The sequence below is a fragment of the Canariomyces notabilis genome (assembly GCF_033297395.1).
Source record: "Canariomyces notabilis strain CBS 508.74 unplaced genomic scaffold N656scaffold_10, whole genome shotgun sequence".
Lineage (NCBI taxonomy): Eukaryota > Fungi > Ascomycota > Sordariomycetes > Sordariales > Chaetomiaceae > Canariomyces > Canariomyces notabilis.
In genome coordinates, this window is record NW_027041832.1 from 750560 (window position 1) to 771262 (window position 20703).

At 54.9% G+C, this 20703-nt stretch overlaps 5 protein-coding genes across 5 annotated transcripts; 1 reads left to right on the top strand and 4 right to left on the bottom strand.

Moving 5' to 3' along the window:
- Positions 1 to 1316: 1316 nt before the first annotated feature.
- N656DRAFT_708921 (polyketide synthase) lies at positions 1317 to 8484 on the top strand (the record flags this gene model as incomplete). Its single annotated transcript, XM_064811550.1, has 8 exons — positions 1317 to 1965; positions 2027 to 2237; positions 2305 to 2510; positions 2566 to 2772; positions 2832 to 3506; positions 3570 to 7222; positions 7277 to 7594; positions 7657 to 8484. 8 exons carry the CDS (start codon positions 1317 to 1319, stop codon positions 8482 to 8484), a joined length of 6747 nt encoding a protein of 2248 aa, XP_064670501.1.
- A 570-nt stretch (positions 8485 to 9054) lies between these two features.
- N656DRAFT_81948 (MFS sugar transporter-like protein) lies at positions 9055 to 11445 on the bottom strand. The gene is made up of 5 exons (XM_064818405.1): positions 11094 to 11445; positions 10591 to 10993; positions 10154 to 10522; positions 9873 to 10087; positions 9055 to 9799 (listed from the first exon to the last, which is right to left on the bottom strand). Exons 1-5 carry the CDS (start codon positions 11140 to 11142, stop codon positions 9264 to 9266), a joined length of 1572 nt encoding a protein of 523 aa, XP_064670502.1. The 5' UTR covers positions 11143 to 11445; the 3' UTR covers positions 9055 to 9263.
- Positions 11446 to 13258: 1813 nt separating this feature from the next.
- N656DRAFT_753080 (uncharacterized protein) lies at positions 13259 to 16159 on the bottom strand. Its single transcript, XM_064813054.1, has 3 exons — positions 14934 to 16159; positions 14176 to 14878; positions 13259 to 14098 (listed from the first exon to the last, which is right to left on the bottom strand). The coding sequence occupies exons 1-3, from the start codon at positions 16052 to 16054 to the stop codon at positions 13748 to 13750; spliced, it is 2175 nt and encodes a 724-aa protein (XP_064670503.1). The 5' UTR covers positions 16055 to 16159; the 3' UTR covers positions 13259 to 13747.
- Positions 16160 to 17084: 925 nt separating this feature from the next.
- Positions 17085 to 18486, bottom strand: N656DRAFT_789520 (Actin/actin-like protein; the record flags this gene model as incomplete). Its single annotated transcript, XM_064816797.1, has 2 exons — positions 17085 to 17989; positions 18051 to 18486. 2 exons carry the CDS (start codon positions 18484 to 18486, stop codon positions 17085 to 17087), a joined length of 1341 nt encoding a protein of 446 aa, XP_064670504.1.
- A 678-nt stretch (positions 18487 to 19164) lies between these two features.
- On the bottom strand, positions 19165 to 20415 carry N656DRAFT_779155 (Malate/L-lactate dehydrogenase). Its single transcript, XM_064815144.1, has 2 exons — positions 20141 to 20415; positions 19165 to 20074 (listed from the first exon to the last, which is right to left on the bottom strand). Exons 1-2 carry the CDS (start codon positions 20393 to 20395, stop codon positions 19259 to 19261), a joined length of 1071 nt encoding a protein of 356 aa, XP_064670505.1. The 5' UTR covers positions 20396 to 20415; the 3' UTR covers positions 19165 to 19258.
- Between the last annotated feature and the right edge of the window lie 288 nt (positions 20416 to 20703).

The following is a 20703-nucleotide window of genomic DNA, read 5'->3' on the forward strand; positions in this document are numbered from 1 at the left end:
AGAATTAGGCTACTTGAGATTGATAATGCAGAGTGCACGTTGGATATCCTCAATAGATTGAGGTCCATTTTTGCCGTCTCATGCATGCTTAGCATTGCTTAGTGTACATACCGTTCCCCCATCTTCCCCACAGTCCGTGAAGACGGGAGGTATCGAGTTCTACTCCACAACTTAACGTGAAAATGGCTGATGCTCGGCAGCATTCCGAGTCAAGTACCGATAACAGCCCTGTTAACCCACTCTTGCAGGGCAGGTGCAACGTAACGTAACCCCCTAGCGTTTTACCGCATATCGATAAGGGGCTTTCCCCTTTTCGGTACTCACGAGGCGCTACTTCCCTCGACGGCAATCTCCATCCACTGCTACCCTGGTCCAACCACTTCCCCCGTTGGCTCTTGCCTCCTGCCTCGCACCACTTCATATCTTCACTCAGAACGAAACACTTTCCATGACATTAGCCGCCGCACGTCGCGTCCGCCTCAAATCACGTCCAAGATCATTTAGGGGGCCAAGCTCAGAGGACGACAGCTTACCTGCTGGAGCAAAACGCCCCCACAGATTCAACACTCACAATGGATCTGCGGCTGTCGGCTGCTGACCACGGCATCTCCGCCCTCATTCAACCCTCATGGCCCGGAAACTTTCTGCTGATGAGCTCTCGGAAAGCTCCGAGCTCATTGAAGTAACCATGGCACGGCCTGGGAACATCTTGAAAGCCCCCGCAACGTGCATGATAGACGACCGTGTTACCTGAGCTCGATATGTGTACGCCTGACTTCCTGGCTTCCATACCTCCGAATGGGGAACGTGCCCGGGAGGGTTGATCTGGCAAAGTTCGAGACCTTAATCCTTGCACAGGCACAAGCCGGGAATGCCAACCGACCGTCTCGTCTGCACTCGGCCGATATTGCTGCTCATATTGACATTGCTGCCGGATCGACCTTGCTATCCTAATTTAGTAACCATGACTGTGGGTTCCGTCGCCGGTGCCCCGGCCACTATCAGACCGGTATGGCGGGAGCTTCTGGTCTGCTTGCCGCAACTGGCCGATAGACTATAGTTTGATCGAACCGAGAGGCGAATCGACCAAGGAAGCCTCTGGACATCTGGCCACCCAGCCCGGTCCTGGGATAATCTCATCTCCCCCGACATATAAGCCGAGAACCGAAGCCAAACTCTCCAAGCACTCTGGCCCGGCCACAGAGCAAGTCGTTAGTCTTCCATGTCTGGGCAGACTTCCTGTTACATATAGCCGCCAAGCACCCAAGCACGTCACTGTCTGCAGCATTGCTGCGAGACGGGAGCCCAGGTCTGCCATGGCCCCGATTGCCGTCACGCCGAATAGCTCCACCGCCAGCGCCTCTGGCGAGAGCCTGAACGGCTACTTCCACGTCACAAACGGCGCTCAGCAGACGAATGGGCATCCCAACGGACATAGCAACGGCTACTCAAACGGGACTACCAATGGCTTCACCAATGGCACCAACGGCTATGCCAACGGCACCTCAACGCCGAGTTCTCACAAGCCCATGCCCATCGCCATTGTTGGCATGGCTTGCCGCATGCCCGGAAATGTCTCCACGCCTGCCGAGTTCTGGGAACTACTTGCCAGAGCCCGCTCAGGATGGACTGAGATCCCTAAAGAGAGATTTGACAACGCTCGGTTTTACCATCCCAACCCCGGCAAGGGAGGTGCCTTGAACCCCATCGGCGGTAACTTCCTCAACGTCGATCTTGCCGCCTTTGACGCCCCGTTCTTTGGGCTCACGGAGAAAGAGGCCATCTCCATGGACCCCCAGCAACGCCTTCTTCTTGAATGCACCTTTGAAGCCCTCGAGAGCGCCGGAATACCGAAGCACACTATTGTTGGAAAGGATGTTGGTGTCTTCATCGGTGGATCATTTCCCGAGTACGAATCGCACCTGTTTAGAGACTCAGACACGATACCCATGCACCAGGCAACCGGTGAGCAATATACACCACACCCCAGGACTACCCAAAACAGCACACTGACTCTTTTTCACAGGCTGTGCATACGCGATGCAGTCTAACCGCATATCTCATTTCTTTGACTTGAGGGGTCCAAGCTTTACGTCAGACACGGCATGCTCATCTAGCATGGTTGCGGTGCACCTAGCTTGTCAAAGTCTAAGAGCCGGTGAGACCAGCTGTGCCCTGGTTGGCGGCTGCCACCTCAACATGCTGCCAGAGTTTTGGATTTCTTTTTCTACTTGCAGGTACGTAGGCTTTTCTCGTTTCCTCTAGAGTCCCAAATCAGAACAGAGCTCTAACGGAGGAATTTAGACTGCTTTCGGACTCCGGTCGTTCTTTTGCATTCGACGACAGAGGAACTGGCTTTGGCCGCGGTGAAGGTTGCGGCATGATCGTGCTGAAGCCCCTTGACCAAGCAATCAGGGACAACGACCCCGTCCGCGCTGTTATCGTAGGAACCGGGCTCAATCAAGATGGCAAGACGCCCGGAATCACTATGCCAAATGGAGCGGCACAAGGTTAGTGGTCCCACTTGGAAATGATTAAGCTTCAGCTAACCAGCTCCACGGTCAGAGGACCTCATGAGGCAAGTCTACAGGAATGCTGGGCTCGATCCCAATGACTGCGGTTTTGTGGAGGCCCATGGAACTGGTACACGAGTTGGTGATCCCATCGAGGCTACCGCTCTGCACAACGTGCTAGGGCAAAACAGGACGTTACGAGACCCCTTGTGGATAGGTTCTGTCAAATCTAATATTGGTCACCTCGAAGGGGCATCAGGTATGTTACACCTCCGTAGTGCAACATCGTGGGCAACGTGAACTGCTGACACTGGGAAGGCATCGCTGGCATAATAAAGGCCGCGCTTATGCTCGAGCGGGGTTTTATCCTTCCAAACTATGACTTCAAGCGGCCGAATCCAAAGATTCCCTGGAAGGAGTGGAACCTCAAGGTCCCCGTCGCCCAACGACCGTGGCCTAGAGGGAAGAAGTATATCAGTGTCAACAACTTTGGTTTCGGAGGTACGAATGGGCATGTGGTCTTGGAGGCTGCGCCACATCGCGGGCAGAAGGCACCCCTTACTCCCGGCGATGACACTCCGGAAAGTGCAGGGCAGGGGCGGAAGCTCTACGTCATATCAGCCAACGACAAGGCGGCGCTCTCTCAAGCGATGAAGAACATAGTCATCTACCTTGAGCAACGCCCAGAGATTTTTCAGAAGGACCTTACGGCAAACCTTGCATACACCTTGGGCCAGCGCCGTTCCCTTCTGCAATGGAGAGTTGCCATTCCCGCTCTCAACTCCTTTGAGCTCATCGAGGCCATCAATGGTGAAAAGTTCACTCCTGGCAAAGAGACGGAGCCTCTTCGGGTCGGGTTTATTCTCACTGGACAAGGCGCGCAATGGTTTGCCATGGGACGTGAACTCTTCGAGCAATATCCGACCTTCACCAGGAGTATCGAGCGGGCCGATCAGTGCTTGATCCAGAACGGAGCCGAGTGGTCGCTCATTGGTAAGACTTCATCCGCGATCAGCGCTCCATAGATTGCCAGGGCATTGCTAACATGTACTATAGAGGAACTTAGCAGGGACGCGAAAACAAGCAAGATCAGCGAGGCACATATCAGCCAGCCATCATGCACTGCAGTCCAGCTGGCGCTCATAGACTTGCTGCGATCATGGGGTGTTCGTCCAACAGCTGTTGCCGGCCATTCAAGCGGAGAGATTGCCGCCGCCTACGCCGCGGAAATCATTGACTTCGACTCGGCCATGGCTATCGCATATCACCGTGGGAGGCTCATCCCCATTCTCAAGCGGGAGCACCCCGAATTGCGGGGTCGCATGATGGCCGTTGGTGGAAGTAAAGAGGAATTCTTGCCTCTTCTGGAAGGCCTCCAGGAGAGAGAAGCCCGCATTGCGTGCTACAACAGTCCGTCGAGCCTGACAATCTCCGGAGACGAGCCTGCCATCGCCGAACTCGAAAAGATCTGCGAAGAGAAACAACTCTTCAATAGGCGTCTCGTTGTCGACGTCGCATACCATTCCCATCACATGAACTTGGTTGCTAAAGAGTATCGCGCTGCCATTGCCGAGCTACCGCCGCCTGTTCCTACGGACATCAGATTCCATTCATCCCTGTATGGGCGTCTCGTCGACGGCACAGAGTTGCAACCCGGCTATTGGGTAGACAACTTGACTTGTCCAGTGCGCTTCTCAGAGGCACTGCAGAGCATGCTCGAACCGACAGGAGAACACAAGCACGGTGTCAATATGTTGGTGGAGCTAGGACCGCACTCGGGACTTCAGGGCCCTATCAAGCAGGTCCTGAAAGAGGTCGGCGGCAGTGCTCCAAAGATACCTTATGCTTCCGCTCTCATTCGGAAACGAGATGCAGTGGAGACAGCCATGGAACTCGCGGCGAGTCTGTTCACCAGAGGTGCGAACCTCGATTTTGGCGCCATCAACTTCCCCAAACCGACCAAACCCCCGGTCTTGCTTACTGATCTGCCGCGATACCCCTGGAACTATTCATCCAAATACTGGCAGGAATCTCGTTTCACGAATATGCACAAGCATGCCCAGGGAACGAGAAGCGACATACTAGGAACGCTGGCCAACTACTCGAGCGACCTGGAGCCCATTTGGCGCAATATTGTCCGCTTGGATGATCTCCCGTGGCTGCAGCACCACAAGATCCAGTCCCTGACCATATTCCCCATGTCTGGATTTGTATCTATGGCGGTCGAGGCGGCTGCTCAAAGGGCTGCAGCCAGGGACATCCCGATCGGCAAGTTCGAGTTGAAGGAGGTCAATGTCATCAAGCCCCTCGTCATCCCGGACAAGGATACGGAGATGACCATCACTCTTCGCCGCCATCAAGAAGGTACACTTGTTCCGTCTGATCTCTGGGACGAGTTCAGGATCTGCTCGTGGTCGCTTGAACAAGGCTGGACAGAGCACTGCGTCGGTCTCATTGCTGTGCTGGAAGCGGATAATAACGAGGTTGACAGCTCCAGGCGAGATGGTGACTCCAAAGCTCGTCTCCAGTCCGCGCTCCTCGGAGACGGCAAACCTGTAGCAGTTTCAGTTACTCCGCGCGAGATGTATGAAACTCTCACAGAGTTGGGGGTGTCATATGGGCCTGTCTTCCAAGGAGTGGCCAGTTGTCTCGCGTCGGATTTGCATGCAGTTGGGGATATTGTGGTGACGGATGTTGCGAAAGAGATGCCCAATGGCTACCTGACGGATGCGGTCGTACAGCCAGCCCTCCTCGAATCCATCATCGAGATGTACTGGCCCATTGTTGGCGCTGGCCGGCGGGCAATTGGGACCGTCTATCTCCCGAGCTCGGTCGATCATATCTCCATCTCGCCGAACATCACAAAGTTCTCGAAGGAGCCTGGCAGCACGGTCCGTGCTGTTTGCGAGGGCGAAATTGAGCTCGCCACCCCGAAGCCGACGAAGGTGCGGATGGAAGCGGTTTCCAGCGACGAATTCCTGGAGAGTCTGGTTACTATAGATGGTCTCACCATCTCTCCCATTCTGGATGGTGATACTAAGACGGATCTCAATGCCCCAAGGGATCTCTGTTACAAGCTCGAATGGGAACGGATCCAGGACGTCGCTGGCGACGCACAATACCTCCCGGATCATACTGATGTTGTTATAATTCATGAGAACTCTGACTTCCAGGACCTTGTGGCCATGGGTTTGGCAAATGCCATTGAGCAGGCCACGGGGAAGCTGCCGGAGGTTGGCACTTTGCAAACGGTGGAGCCTGCTGGAAAGATTTGCGTCTTCCTGAATGAGCTACACCAGCCGTTCCTCGCCACACTTACACCAGCTCAGTTCGAGAGTATCCAAAAGCTCTTGACGAGTGTCCAGGGCGTGCTATGGGTTGTCCGCGGGGCCTACAGCGAGTCTACCAATCCCGAGGCCAACATGGTGACAGGCCTGAGTAGGACCATACGATCGGAAACCGCCCTCAAATTTGCAACACTCGATCTGGACGCAGCGTCACCGCTTCCCGAAACGGATACGATTAGAGTTATCATGAGAGTGTTCAAGTCCGTGTTCAGTGCAGAATCATCTGCGACTGGTGAACTGGAGTTCATGGAGAGAGCCGGAGAATACTTCACACCACGGATTGTCCATGATACTGAAATGAACGGATATGTTCATAAACAGACAAATCCGTCGACACTCGAGCCTACCCCGTTTGGGGAGGACAATCGAGCCCTCAAGATGGTGCTTTCGGCCCCAGGCGCCTTGGAAACAATCCATTTCGTTGATGACCCAGCTGTTGAGAAGCCTTTGGAGGACGATGAGGTTGAGATTGAGGTCAAGGCAATCGGACTGAACATCAGAGACAGCATGGCTGCCAAAGCCCAAATCCCCGTCAGCAACTTCGGAATCGAGGCAAGTGGAGTGGTTACGGCCGTTGGACCCAATGTTTCAGGCTTCCGAATCGGCGATCGAGTGGCAGGGTTGACGCAGGGCGCGCTTGCCACCCGAGCGCGGGCAAAAGCCGCTTTTTCCTTTAAGCTGCCTGCAGGCATCACCTTCGAGGCGGCCGCGACTCTTCCGCTCGCTTATGCTACGGCGTACTACGCCTTGGCCGAGCTTGGCCGGCTGAGCGAAGAAGAGACTGTCCTGATTCACTCAGCGGCTGGCGCCGTCGGCCAAGCAGCCATCTGCGTCGCGCAGATGATCGGGGCCGAGGTCTTTGTTACTGTCAGCAGCGCCGAGAAGAAAGAACTGCTGTCGAATGAGTATGGGCTGCCCGATGACCACATCTTATACAGTCGAAACACATCCTTTGGCGATGCAATTCGCCGAGCGACAAGTGGACGAGGGGTGGATGTCATCCTCAACTCACTGACGGGTGACGGAGCTCGCGAGTCTTGGAAATGCCTGAGCAAATTCGGTCGGTTCATAGAGCTTGGCAGAAGGGATGCAAGCTCGAAGACGCGATTGGAAGTTACGAATATCGACAACAACGCCAGTTTCATGTCACTCGATCTGTTCACTCTTCTCGATGAAAGGCCGAAGATCATCAAGCGCCTTCTCGCAGACGTGTCGCAGCTCTTGAAGTACGGAAAGATCCGGCCTGTAACGCCGGTTACGACATTCCCGATTTCAGATGTTGAGTCCGCGTTGAAGGCCCAGCAAAGTGGCAGGACGCTGGGCAAGCTTGTGGTTGTCGCGAAACCCACTGACATTGTGAAGGTGAGTGGGCCGTGCTATCCGCATGCAGAGAGGGTGCTGATACAATTGCAACAGGCGGCACGATCGAAGAAGGTGAAGCCTCTGCTTCGCCCAGATGCGACATATATCTTGGTCGGCGGTACCGGAGGCCTGGGCCGCAGTATGGCTCGGTGGATGGTGGCCAAGGGCGCCAAGAACATTGTCCTCGTTTCCAGGAGCGGTTCCGTGACGGGACGGGTAAAAGAACTCGTTGACGACCTTGGCGCACTTGGAGCCAACATCGTGGTTCGCCGGTGCAATGTGGTGAACAAGGCCGAAGTTGACGAACTCATCAGTGGGCTCAGTGAGCTGCCTCCTATACGGGGCGTGGTGCACGGCACCATGGTGCTGAGGGTAGGTGTTCCGTCAATTGTAAGAAGCACACCGCGCAGCAAGGCTGACAGGTACATACACAGGATGTCTTGTTCGAGAAGATGACGTGGGAGGATTATACCCAGGTCATCGAAGGCAAAGTTCAAGGCGGGTGGAACTTTCACCATGCGCTCGCGAACTCGCCGCTCGATTTCTTCGTCGCGATCTCATCCGCTGCGGGCGCGGTCGGAAACCGTGGCCAGGCCGCTTACAGTGCAGCAAACTGCTTCCTCAACGCACTAGTGCAACACCGCCTTGCCCAGGGCCTGCCCGCTTCGTCCCTCGATCTAACCGCCGTCTCCGACTCTGGTTATCTAGCCGAGGACCTCGAAAAGGCCGCCGAAGTAGCAAGGAACCTCGGAAGTGACAGTATCTGCGAGAGCGAGGTTCTCGCACTGCTGAACGCCGCCATTGACGGCACCATGGCCTCGACATGCAACAACCACACCATCACAGGCATGCGCATCACGGCAAGCATGCGGCCGTTTTGGACCGACGATGCCAAGTTCAAGGCGATGCGCATCGCGGCTGAGGAGGCGGCGGCCAAGGATGCGTCGCTCAACAACGCCGCCGTGTCGTTCAACGCTGCGCTCAAGGCGGCCAAATCGCGCGCCGAGGCCGAGGATGTGGTTTGCCGCGGGCTCGTGGACAAGATCGCGTCGGTGCTGATGCTCGACGCCGAGGACATGGACGTCACGAGGTCGCTGTCGCATTACCCGCTCGACTCGCTCGTGGCGATTGAGATTCGCAACTTTATCACGCGCGAGTTTGAGGCAAATCTGCAGGTGCTGGAGCTCCTCTCGAGCGGGTCGATCCAGACTCTTGCCAAAGGGGTGTGCGCCAAGAGTAAGATTGTTGCGGGCATGGCTTGATGTTTTCCGTAGGACCAGGATGCCTATTATGGTTCGGAATCGTTGCTCTTGTCTGCTGTTGTGTCGGAACTTGTTGGCTCTCTTCGGCTTTGTTTGAGTCTATTGCAAATTTGAAGTTAAACAGGCCACTGTCGCTATCGACACATCGCTTCAGTTACCTTCGGTCTCGTTTCCTTTCTTCTTGTAGATACGTGACTACTTGAGCAGATTATTGTACCTAAGTCTTCAGGATTGAGTTTGGACATGCATATTTTGGATATCAATGGCCTCACTGTTCCTTCTAAGTAAGGCCACTGCTTCCGTGTCCTGTATACCTGTAACTCCTTGTTTTGAATGTAGGAATGTGACTGGTACGCTGCCATCAGACCTCTATCGTCTATGGACGTTTGAGTTCACGCAGTGATTATCGTGATTAATTCTGGAAAGCTGGTATCTCGAGATATGTCACTAAGACTACCTAGGTATCCTTACTACTACTAATAGTAGTTGTAGAAGTCCGAAATGGATTGCTACTAGGGACCCAATCAATTCTCTCAACCACCCGACACGGTGCCCAGGAACACGGATTGCCTATGTTAAGAGCTTGGGTTCCGCGTCAGTGACGACATCCATGATGATCCATCTCAGCCAGGGAAGATTAGGATGCAACTGGCTTCTCAGCAGGCGCAGCGTCCGTCTTATGCTCGGACTGCTCGATGGTCGGGGCGACGACGGTATCGCCTGCCGCGTTGGGCTTGTGCACATGTCCCAACGGGATTTCTACCTGATGCGTCACACAGTCAGTCAGCAACCATCAGATCGATAGTCCCATCGAGGCATACCTTGAGATTTCCCTCGGCAATCTGCCGCTCAATATCCTCCAGACGACTGCCCTTCTTGTACTTCTTCCACGCCGGCCGGCCCGAGTCAAACACGTCGTCCATCTCCTCAAGCGTGAAGCCCTTAGTCTCCGGGGCCATCAGGGCCATGTGCACAAAGGCGGCGGCGTTGAAGGCGCCAAAGATATAGTACATCTTGTACGAGATGTTCCACAGCAGCGGAGGCACGGCGAACGCCAGCACCATGTTCCAGAACCAGTTGGCCGCCGTCGACAGCGACACGGCCTTGGCGCGGATCTTGCTGGGGAAGATCTCGGCCGGATACGTCCACGACACGGGACCCCACGTGGTCGCAAAGGTGGCCACGAACAGGTACGAACACGACACGATGGCCGAGGACACGGGCCGGTTCTGGTACACGATCCACGTGATGTCGCTGTTGTTCGGGGTGCGGGTTTCGCCTGTGTTGGGCTGGCCGTAGTATTGTTGTAGTGCGCCTGAGGGCGAATTTGTCAGTAAGGACTTTGGGGTAACTTAAGCAAGGGGATAGCGTGATGCGAGAAGACATACCGGAGATGAACAGCCAGGTCATCATGCCGAAGGAGCCGAGAATCAGAGACGGGCGCCGGCCCCATTTGTCGAGGAAGATGATGGCCGGAAGCGTCAGGACGACGTTGATGGCGTACTGGATCGACGCTGTAGCTAGCGGTGACGCGATCTGGGCACCCTCCATTATGTAGACGATGTAGTACATCATGATGTTCATGCCGCAAAGCTGGGACCACCTGACAACGAGCCGATCAGCTCAAACCCGTTTCAAACCCACCATTCTCCTAGTCAAGGAAACTCACATCTGAATACTCATCCCCAGAGCCACACGCTTCAGCATCTTTGGCGCAACAAGAGCTTTGAAGGACGAGATTGCCTGCTCCCGTTCAAACTGTAGTGCTTCCTGGATTTCCTGGTACTGAGCGAGCACCTTGGGGTGGTTCTTGTCACCACCACCGTGGAGGTTGGCAAGCACATTGAGGGCTTCGTCCCATCGGTCCTTGGAGGCGAGCCATCTGGGGGTGTAGGGGAAGAAAAAGAGACCGACAAGCAGGATGAAAGCCGGAACCATCTGCACACCCCAGGGAATCCGGAACGCGGCGGTCGGCTGGTCCGGGTCATCTGGGCCGCCCCCAACTCCCGAAGCGGCGCCGAACTGGATGAAGTATTGTCTGCGAGGGTGAAAGCACCGGTCAGCATAACCACTCCCCAGCAAACGATCTCACCCGAAAAAACATACATCAAAATCCCCCAAGTGATAGCCCACTGCTGGAGACTAACCACCCGTCCACGGATCTCCTTGGGCGCGATCTCGCTCTGGTAGATGGGGACCACGGACGAGGCAATGCCGACACACAGGCCGCAAATGACGCGGCCGATGCACAGCATGGGGATGGTTTGGGCGGCCGTCATGAGAATGCTGCCAATGATCCACAGGACGCACGAGAACTGCATCGCCACCTTGCGCGAGTAGCGGTCCGCGATGAAGGACGACACCAGCGACCCGACCAGGCTCCCCGCCGGCATGGACGCCGTGATGCCCCCCTGCGCGTACGACACGGGGTTGCCAAAGTAACGCTTGTACGCCTGCGTGCCTAGCACCCCGGACATGGACGAGATGTCGAACCCGAAGAGCCCACCGCCTAGTTGTGTGGGACATTTTCATGTTAGTAACCCTGAGGTCCAGTTCGTTGTGGTGACGGGCGGGAGAAAGTGTGTGCGGAGACGGCTGGCTGAACTTACCAATGGCGGCGAACGAGCAGATGAAGTAGACATTGCTGGCTTGGTACATGGTGAAAGGGTGACGGAAAGCCACGGGCAACAGTGGCGCCCTGGCTAGTCAATATCTGGGCTGGTTGTTTTAGTTTCCCAGGGCTTGGGGAGGAAAAGGGTCTAAGACATTGTGTGCGAGGAGCAAGGGACGATCGACGTAGCGGGGCTGCCAGCACTTTATGCTAACCACAGTTCCAACCCCCGAATATCGTCTGCATAGGCCGTCCGGCCGGCTGGGAGCTGATGGTAGCCTGGAACGGCGCCCTGCAAAGCTGGAGCAGCAGGATGCTGATGAACTGGGATAAAGATGGCCATCATTTCCTGATCTAATCATTGTAGGGTTGCACGGCCATGGGCCGGCGGTCACACTACCATGCTAGAGTGGTGCATGGACAACAAGCAGCAGGACTCGGTTTGTGGCCTGCCATTGTGAGAATCCTTCTGGTAACAATGCCAAGCAGCGATTCCGAGCGACTGGTTTGGACCAACCACAACCTCATATCCATTGGCGGGAGCAACGTAACACTCACCAAGCAGTGTATGCCGTTGTCTAGCTAAGGGGTCTGCTTAAGGTACACGCGGTGGTGTAGCGAGGCCGGGAGTTCGGCAGAGTTGCTGCCAAGTCAATGTCGATTCCTTTGCCGCGGGACGAATATACACTGCACACAGCCGAGAGACCACAGCGAGACGAGCGATGCTGATTGTAAACCGTTTTCGCATTTCGTACGGCCCGGGAGATTCGCCGAGTGCCGGCTGCTGCCCTGCAAGACCTTCCTTCTTGGCAAGCAACCTTAAATATGCCACACCGTTTTTACGCCGAGTCCAAGCCGGAAGGAGCCTGACCAAATGTTACACATCTTGCTCTCGCTGTCAGCCTTGGCGTTCAACGTTGGTTGGCACGGGGAGTGATACCCCGCAGAACCGAGCCTCTGGCGTGAGGTGAAGAAAGTTCCGCCGTTAAAGATCCACAGGAGCTCGGGTTGATGACGCCAGAACAACACAAACCTCGACACGAACCCGTGCTTTGTCCAACGTCGGACACCCGAGATTCTAGAAAGCCACCTGGAGAAAAGACCCGAGTTGTACGACTCCGAGTCTAGGCGAGGAAGTGATACATCGTCCAGCGATGGTGTAACCTGCCGCAAAGACAATGTCTAGTCAGGCCATGCAAAGTAAGATAATAATGGCGTGCATGCGCAGCGCCTCCTCGTCGCAAATCATTTGGCGTATGACAGCTTCACTGTCTCAACTGTTGCCCGACGCGGTCGCGTAGTTGTAAGAAACTGAGGACGAGTCGTACTGTAGCGAATGCCTTGCCCCTCAAGAATGCAACATTTGAGCAGCAAATCGCATGGAAAGATGCGAGAGTGAGGCCGAAGCAGCGCCGCCAAGGCAAGTGACACTGTGGAGATCTTGCCATGGTTGGAAGGCTCGACTGCCCCGCACTTTATGCAGCCAAGACGGCGGCAGGGCCCTGTTAAGCTCATTCCCCACTCCCCAGCTTGCCCAGAAGTGGAGGTGGAGACGACGATCCGTTTTAAGCCAAGGGGGACTCTTGGCTTGTGATCTGCTCCTGGCTTTTTTCTGTTGATGAGTTCAGCAAGGACTTTGGGCGGGCACAGCGAGCGAGGGGCCCTGCTTGCCTGCCGTCCGTCCCGTAAGCACAGTGAATTTTACCCCCGAAGCAGCCGCCCGCACCACATGCGGAGCTTGACGTTATGCCGAGAAAGGCCGGTCTTCACATGCTGCCACCCGGTAACCCCCTCGCTGCCACGGTTAACAGCACTCGTAGTCCAGATTCTCACCATGGTCATCGTCATAACACTTAGGTAGGTACCTAGGGTGTTCAATCCTCCCCGCAGCCACACCCAAAGCGCAGCATGCAGTGAGAAAAGTTTGAAAATAGAAAGAGAAAAGGGGTAGGTACCCCAATGCTCCGAGAGATGCACCCGCAGGAATGCATTCATTGTCGCAGCAACAGCAACGCTCCGGATCTTGGACAAACCTGTGTGTGATGCCGTCACTGATCAAGGAGCGTGCGTAACCACTGAGGTCTGTAAACAGTCAGCTCGTCGCGCCCGGCTCGGGCGGATCCAGAAATCGGCTTGCCGGTCACGAAACTCAAGAGAAGGTAAAGGAAGACTGATTGATTCAGAACAGCCAACTCGGCCTATGGAATGAGCTGAGCCCAACAGGGTAGACGCTCAAAGGATGTCCTTGGCTGCGGATGGCGACAACGTCAACATGCTGTCGGGTTGAGCGCCATCGCCCTATACTACACAACTCGACAAGGATGCTCCGGCGGACGGAAAATCTAACAGCGGAATAGTGCCGTGATCAGGAATCCGGACAGTGATAGGGCAAACAAGAAAAGACAACCATGGATCTATAAGGGGTATCGCGATGCACCTGTTTCCTCAACTCCACGATGCTGACCCAGAGGATGATCGTCGGACAGTGAAACTCGGCAAGTCGAGTATCTCAACGTTGCCCGTCCAGGCAAAGATAAAAAAAGAAAAAAGCGGAAAGGAAGAGTATGCCACCCGGGTCCTTCCTGTTGTTGCTCGGTACTTCGTAACAGAACGGTGCGTTCAGCGACGGGGAGGCGACGCAGGGAACGGGTTTTATCTCCTTTTTCGAGACGAACGATTCCTGAAGTCAGGTGGTCTCTGAAGAACGGTAGGCTGGTCCACGTGCTGCCTGTCCTGTTTCGATAGGTGCTCGAGGTAATCGCGCTGCTTCTGGAAGCTTGAGTAGTTTCCGCCCATGATAACCCCTAGAAGGCTCTGACCTCGCCGTTCTGGATCTTGCGCCAGCCGCGCCATGTGCTCAGTCAGGTCGTGATGAGCCTGGGAAAAGAGAGAAACGACTGTGCTTGTATTGCTCGATCCGCCAGCAATGTCATTTGCCGGGTTATTCGGGTCAATGATGGAAAGACGATCGGTGTTCTTGTAGGCAAACGCCGTAACCTGGTGCTAAAACATCGAACACGGCCGAATTAGTCCGGAAGCCCTGTAGCGGCAACGGCAAGGGTTAAGGGTTGTTTACGAACCTTCGGAATCCATTGCGGCGGATTCAGGCTGATGGCGATGGTCTGATAATTGAACTTGTTGCCGTACAGGTCCAAGAAGTGCAAAAGAAGCTGGCCAAGGTGGTGCCTGGTATCCAGGTTGCCGCTCTGAACCTCGGGCATCATCTGCAACATACTCACCACCAAGCAGATGACTGAGAAGCCTCCGATACCGCCATTGACGGGCTCGTTGAGGCCACGCATCAGAAGAAAGTGCTTGATCAGGGTCACCAATGCCGGCATGCCAGGGTACTGCTCTTTCCAAGCCTTGAACGTCTCAATAGCAGTCAAGCCCGTGCTATTCTCAAACGAGACGTCGACTTTGAGGCCAGTCCGATGCTCGATGAACTTGACCAGAGGCACTTTGGCTTTGAGAATGAGCTCGATCTCGTTATCCCAAGCCAGCTTATGGCTAACCAGCTGTGCTCGAAATCGATGTAATGCCGACTTGGTGTCATACTTAGCGGGCCCGCCGCGCCAGTACCGGTCCGACATGAAAACCATGTCCATATCGGCAGTGGGCAGGTAGAGACCAGAAGGAAAGGAGCCAAAGGGGTACACCTCGGCGTCTTTGAACGCTTGCCGACAGAAATTCTTCAGGTCTTGGACCAGTTCGTTGCGCAAACGCTCCTCGAAATCACGGGGCTTGATGTACTCGTAAAAGTCAACGATTTCCTTGTGCAACCTGATCATGAGCGTGTTAGCCATCAGTCAAGCCGGAACAAGGATGAGATACTAACCAGACGGCCACGTTGGCAGACTGAGAGTGGTCTGCTACCATCCACGGAGTCGAAGGCTGACCGGGCACCGCACGCCACTCGCTGACGATATCACCCCCAACAGGAGCCTTGGAGGCCTTTTTGAGCTTTGTATGAGGCATCTTGATTTCATCATCGTGGGTCCGCTTCCGGCTTCCGAGAGCCGATGGTGTAGGATCTGGGTAAAGTTCCCGTGCAGGTTTTGGCTTGTCAGGCCCGCGAGGCGCTTGGACTGCGGGTGGCGGCACTTCCGCGACGCCGGTGTCGTCGGAGACGTCACTATCAACGTCAAGCGAGATGAAGTCTGCCTCTTCAGAAGGGAGAGAAACTTTGACTGGCTTCACCGGTACACGGGCTTTGCGAATCATCTGGACGACATCTTTCTTCTTTCCCTGTGTTGTTGTCTCCGGCGGCAAGACTGTATAAGGGTCCGGGTTGGACCACTTTGGCGCGCTGTTGCCGAAGGCGGATTGTTCCACGGACAGCCGTGCGCGCTTACTTGAGGGTTCAGCGGAGGACTCATCCTCATCTCCAGAAATGTCCATGTCGGCCTCCTCGCTGTCAGTCAGATCTTCTAAGGGACGGTATGTCACGCCGCCCTGGGTATCGAAGAAGTTGAGCTCTGAACCAGTGGCATGGTCGGCTTTCAGCAATTCACGCTCAGCGGCAACGAAGGGGCGCCATGGCCGGCCTCCGCGCCCTCCACCGAACCTGGCATCGCGAGGCAGCCGGTCACCATTGGCAGTCTTTGAAGGCCGGTTTCTCCTTGTAGAGCGAGAATCTCGTCGAGGCGAAGGCGGATCGCGCCGATCACTGTGGAAATTCCTATTGTTGGGGCGATAGGTATCGGTTTCTTGGATTCCTGCTGGCTTGTCAACGCGAAAGCTGAAATCGCCCTGCGGCGGATGGTAGCTATTAGCACCGCGCGGGCCCGAATATCCAAATGGCCGATACGAGTTTGCTTCGTTGTTTCGATTTCTCGCGTCGCGGTTTCGGTCGCGGTCTCGGTCGCGGTCATGATCGCGATCATTTCGATAATCGCGGGGGCGGGGCGGGAGAGGATGAAAGCCCCTCGGCGGGGAATGCCTTGCATTGTAGGACATTGTCAGTTGGTTCTCCCAGGACGCTCCAAGATCTGAACCGTGATGCAACTATTAAAAGTTGAGGAAAATCGCCGTCGGGTTATGCTGCGAGTTTTGTGGGCAATGCATTGGGCTTGAACAAGGGATTTGTTAATCTGGAGAGATTCGCTGCTTGATAGACGAACAGCGCTATACCATGTCTGTACTAGCGTCTACCTCGGGATCCTTATCGGTCTCTGCCACACATCATCAACACCAAAATGTTAATCCAAGTGAAACACAATTCACATCCCCATGGCATCAAGTACAGTGATTGTGCAGGAGACATTGTCCCACATGCTTGGTGCGTGTTCCAATGGTTTTGGTTAGCTTCAATAGATTCAATCTGCCAGTTCACAGGATTTGATGATTTCAGTTATGGATAGAAATCATAGAATTAGAGGATTAGGAATGAGAACCTGTGCTTACACAGATCAAAGGCACTGCTGTATATGAGTTAGATGACAGTCAGCCATTTGGAATCAACGAAGGGAACACCAGATATGGCTATAGAAAAAGAGAAAGCCGGCAATCAAGCTAGATAGTTGTAACCAATATTTCCCTTTGTATTGCTAAGGTACTTTAGGTAGAATCATTCCCTTCTTTAAGAGATCTTCCAAAGATACGTCTAGCACAGGGCCATGTTGAGTATTAGAACTTGGATCGTTCGCCTATAGAATAGTGCGATGCTAGTCTTGCTCACTTAGTGAGCAGTCCATTGCTGAAGGTGTAGGAGCAGCTAGCCCATAATACGACTAGTCTGTCCATACTCAACAGAAGCTACGAGCCGGAATGTGCACAGCCTGAAGGCTCGTATGACTTCGCTCATTAAGATCTAACAAGCGATCAGCTTGGGACACATGAGAACCCCCCTCACAAATCCCAAAGGAGCAGAACATGTACTAACCGCGATCAAACTTGTTTCTTTACCTCACGCCTCTTCTGTGGCTAGATTATGAGCCATCCATAGAATGTATCAGAAGAGCCAGGCTCACATAATCCAGCCTCAACATCAGGAGCTGACACCAAGACCGGCAGCAAACTTCCTGGCGACCCATCCAGCACCATACTCCTCGTACTCCCGCTTCGTAACAGCCAGCTGCTCAACATGCTCGTGCATGGCAAAGTTGGCAGCCCCTTGCCAAGTACTCGTTATTGGGTCCGCTGGACGAGCCACCCGAACAACGCACTCATCAGGCACCCTCTCCAGCAACTCCATCTGCAACCGCTGAATGAAATTGTCTAGTTTGGCGTTCCCGCCCACAACCACAATATTGGCCAACAGGCCCGGCCACAGGCCGATGGGCAGCACAGAGAGCGACTGCATGACCAAGTCTGCCAGCCCCGGCTGCCGCATGCCGATATCCGAGGGGTTGAACAGCAGTTCGGGGACGGCGAAGCGTTCGTTCCGCAGCGTCAGCACGTCCTCGGTAGACACGACAGCCCCCTTGCGGGCACGTGACGAGGCCCCGGGTTCGTACTCCCTGACGATACCGTGGAACCGGGTGTGGGAATCGGGCAGCACGTAGTCCTTAGCCACGCCGGCGCCGTTCACATAGTCCTCCCGCCGCTCGCCCCGGGTGCCCTTCCACGACTTTTCCAAATCGCCCTTGAAGTCGAGCGAGACGTAGCAGACGGCTTCTTTCATCTCGTTCACAATGTAGGTCTCGTTGCGCATGTCAAAGTGGCGGATCGAGAGCAAACGGGTGAGGTAATTGGTCAGCAGCTTGCCGCCAACGTCCAGTCTCCGGATGGCTTGGTGTAGCGGCCGGCCTTGGAGGATAGGCGTGACAGTGGTGTGGGAATACCCAGAGTCAATGAGAAGAATGACTTCGGCCGGGATCTCAACTGGCGTATCGGGTTCCCTCGGTGTTCGGAAGACCGCTTGTACGTCTTGGTATGCATTGAACGAGGGACCTGTCAAATCCCCGTGGTCAGCACAACTCCTGCTGCACGGGGCGAAGGGGGATCGACACACCAATGCCGCGATAGTAGCTGGCAAACCCAAACTCCTCGAACACCATCTGGTCACAGTGCGTTTGCAAGGCCGGCAGGGAGTTCGGTTGTTCGGCGAGAATGAGTCGGGTCTCGGAAGGGTCACATTCCTGAGGCGCCGTGTCGTCGAAGAACTCGCGATCCCATATTTCCCTTTGCGCTTCCCAGTTTACGATGAACCCCTTCTCTACCGGCCGGCGAAATGCGATCTCGCCGAAATCTCTACATCTTTCCAGCTCGGAGCCGACATACAATTTCTTGTGGCGATCGCGCGCGATGCAGTTGGGAATAATTCGGGGTTCGCTAGCCTTTCCGCCAGCTACGAAGCCGGCTTTGATGGTGTCGGCGCCATTGTCGAGTACGAGGGTGGTCGCTGGCGGCGGGGGACCGGCGGACCGAAATTTTCGATTTGTGACCATTGTCCAGTGTGAGGTCGAGATATCCTGCCGGGGTGGGCGTTAGCAAGAAGTGCCAGGATTCCAGCCGCCACTAGTGTAAGCGAACGCCCTATCGGACCCACAGCGCAGTAGCCACACCGTGGTGCAGCCTTTTTCTGTTTTCAAGGGGTTTTGAGTTTCGACTCTCTCCACTCTACAACCAATACCACCAACATAAGAACAACTCTGAGGTCTTGAGGTTCAGAAACTGGAAATGCGCCGGCTACTTTAGGCAACTAGGAAGCATGACATTTCACAGTTTCGAAATCCAAATACTTAACCTACCGATAAGCCAGTACTCCCGATGGTCGGACGAGGTCATTTGCAGCAAGGACGGCGGGACGCTGGATCAACAGAACACCTATCATCGATTCATCGATCTGTCCCCTGGTGCCTCACTGTCGTGAGCGGCCGGCACAAGCCTGAGGTACCGCCCTATAAGCAGCTGTATGAATGCAGCTTCGAGACTAGGAGCACGGCAAATACCTCGAGAATGACTATTCGCGACGACGGAAAAACCTGCCCGAGCCTGGCTCAACCGCTCAGCGATTGATAGCCCGCTCTAGTGGCCCCTACCATGTTGGCTGGATCTCGAGGGCTGGAGTGGACAGTGTCTGTGAACTACATCTGCTGAAAGAACACCTTAGAGTCGCTTCTGGGTTTCGTACGGTATTTGTTGCAAAAACGTGACTTGGCAAAGTTCTACCGGCAGTCTATGTTTAAGAGTCGATAATCAAGTCAACACCCTCTGAACTCAAGGCATGATCTGAATTTTGGTCACCCCCAATCTCTCAGCCTCAGCATTCAGCGCGTCAATCTCTGACTGAACGAAAGGTATCCCTTCCTTTCGCCTCTCCGCCTCGGTCAACTGCTCAATCTCCCCAGGGAAGTAGATCCTGTCCACTCCATCCATTTTCTCCGATTCCACCACCCGCCAGTAGAGGACGTCCATGCGCTCCTTAAACTCGTCCAGCGTCATGAACAAATCAGGCTTGATTGCGACGATGAAGTGCCCGACGTCTCCGGGCTTGGACATGTCATACGGCCCCGTCACACCTCCAGCAAAGGCAGATCCGGAGAGCACTCCGGAGAAAACATCCATCATGATGGCCAACGCCGACCCCTTTGGCCCGCCCATTGGCAGCATGACACCCTTGAGAGCATGCTCCGGGTCGTCGGTCGGCTTCCCGTCCTCGTCTAGCGCCCAATCACTGGGGATCTTCTCGCCGCGACGGAGCGCCTTGTATATTTTTCCACGCGCAGCAACTGAGGGTGCCATGTCGAGGATGAAGGGGATCGATTTGTCGCCGCCGGGGGCTCCGCAGGCGATTGGCGAGACGCCCATCAGCTGCGACTTGCCGCCCCAGATGGGCAAAGCCGGGGACGAGTTTGTAAAAACCAGACTCATCATGCCGGCGTCGGTGGCTTGGCGGACGATCCAAGCGGACATGCCAAAGTGGTTACTGTGCTTGACGCTCACCATGCCGATGCCAAACGTCCGGGCCATGGAGATGGCTGTTTCCATGGCGAGGTGGGCCGCGCAAAAACCAAAACCGTTGCTGCCGTCAACCTAAAAGAAATGGTACTGGGTGAGCAGCCCGCACGCTCAGGTAAGGTTCTGAAGAGGGCTGCTCACTTGGGCAACCACGGGCGTTAGCTGATTCACGGCTGGCTCCGCTTTTGGACTCAGAACGCCATTGCGGATGCGCGCGAGGTAGGAAGGGATACGATTGATGCCGTGGCTTTCGACTCCTCGAAGATCTGCCTGTACCAGCCCATTGGCGACAATCTCGGCACTCTTTCTGGACAGCCCGGATGCTTCAAGAAGCTCGATGACAAAGGCCTCAGCATCCTCATGTTTGACGCGGATAGGGGGCGCGCGCTCGGTCATCTAGAATTCATTCACTCCTTCCTCGATGTTAGAAGAAGTACGATTGGGTTTGAGGCGGTAATAAGCGATGTCAATGGACACTGGAAATCTTCCAGGTTGTGACTGGAGGGTTGATCGTAAGTGAGGTTATACAGTCAACAGGGTTAGGGTTACCTTGATCCTCTTGCCAAGTGCCCCTCAATCACTGGGCACGCCCTTGGCAAAGCTTTTCCTGACCACAATCAATTGCTTCTAGGGCGATCTAGCAAAACTTGTCCCTTGAAGATGGTGGCACAAGATTTGACACTACACCTACAGTCTTTTGCTTC

Excerpts from the sequence above, each read along its gene's own strand:
- N656DRAFT_81948 (XM_064818405.1), bottom strand. The coding sequence starts at position 11,142 with ATGTACCAAGCCAGCAATGTCTACTTCATCTGCTCGTTCGCCGCCATT. Across the intron at positions 10,994-11,093 it reads CTGCTCGTTCGCCGCCATTG|GCGGTGGGCTCTTCGGGTTC; the intron begins GTAAGTTCAGCC and ends CCACACAACTAG. Across the intron at positions 10,088-10,153 it reads CTGGGGATGAGTATTCAGAT|GTGGTCCCAGCTTTGCGGCA; the intron begins GTGAGTTTCCTT and ends GCTCGTTGTCAG.
- N656DRAFT_779155 (XM_064815144.1), bottom strand. The coding sequence starts at position 20,395 with ATGACCGAGCGCGCGCCCCCTATCCGCGTCAAACATGAGGATGCTGAG. Across the intron at positions 20,075-20,140 it reads TAACGCCCGTGGTTGCCCAA|GTTGACGGCAGCAACGGTTT; the intron begins GTGAGCAGCCCT and ends CATTTCTTTTAG.
- N656DRAFT_753080 (XM_064813054.1), bottom strand. The coding sequence starts at position 16,054 with ATGTCCTACAATGCAAGGCATTCCCCGCCGAGGGGCTTTCATCCTCTC. Across the intron at positions 14,879-14,933 it reads TCTGCCAACGTGGCCGTCTG|GTTGCACAAGGAAATCGTTG; the intron begins GTTAGTATCTCA and ends GCTCATGATCAG. Across the intron at positions 14,099-14,175 it reads CGCCGCAATGGATTCCGAAG|CACCAGGTTACGGCGTTTGC; the intron begins GTTCGTAAACAA and ends TCGATGTTTTAG.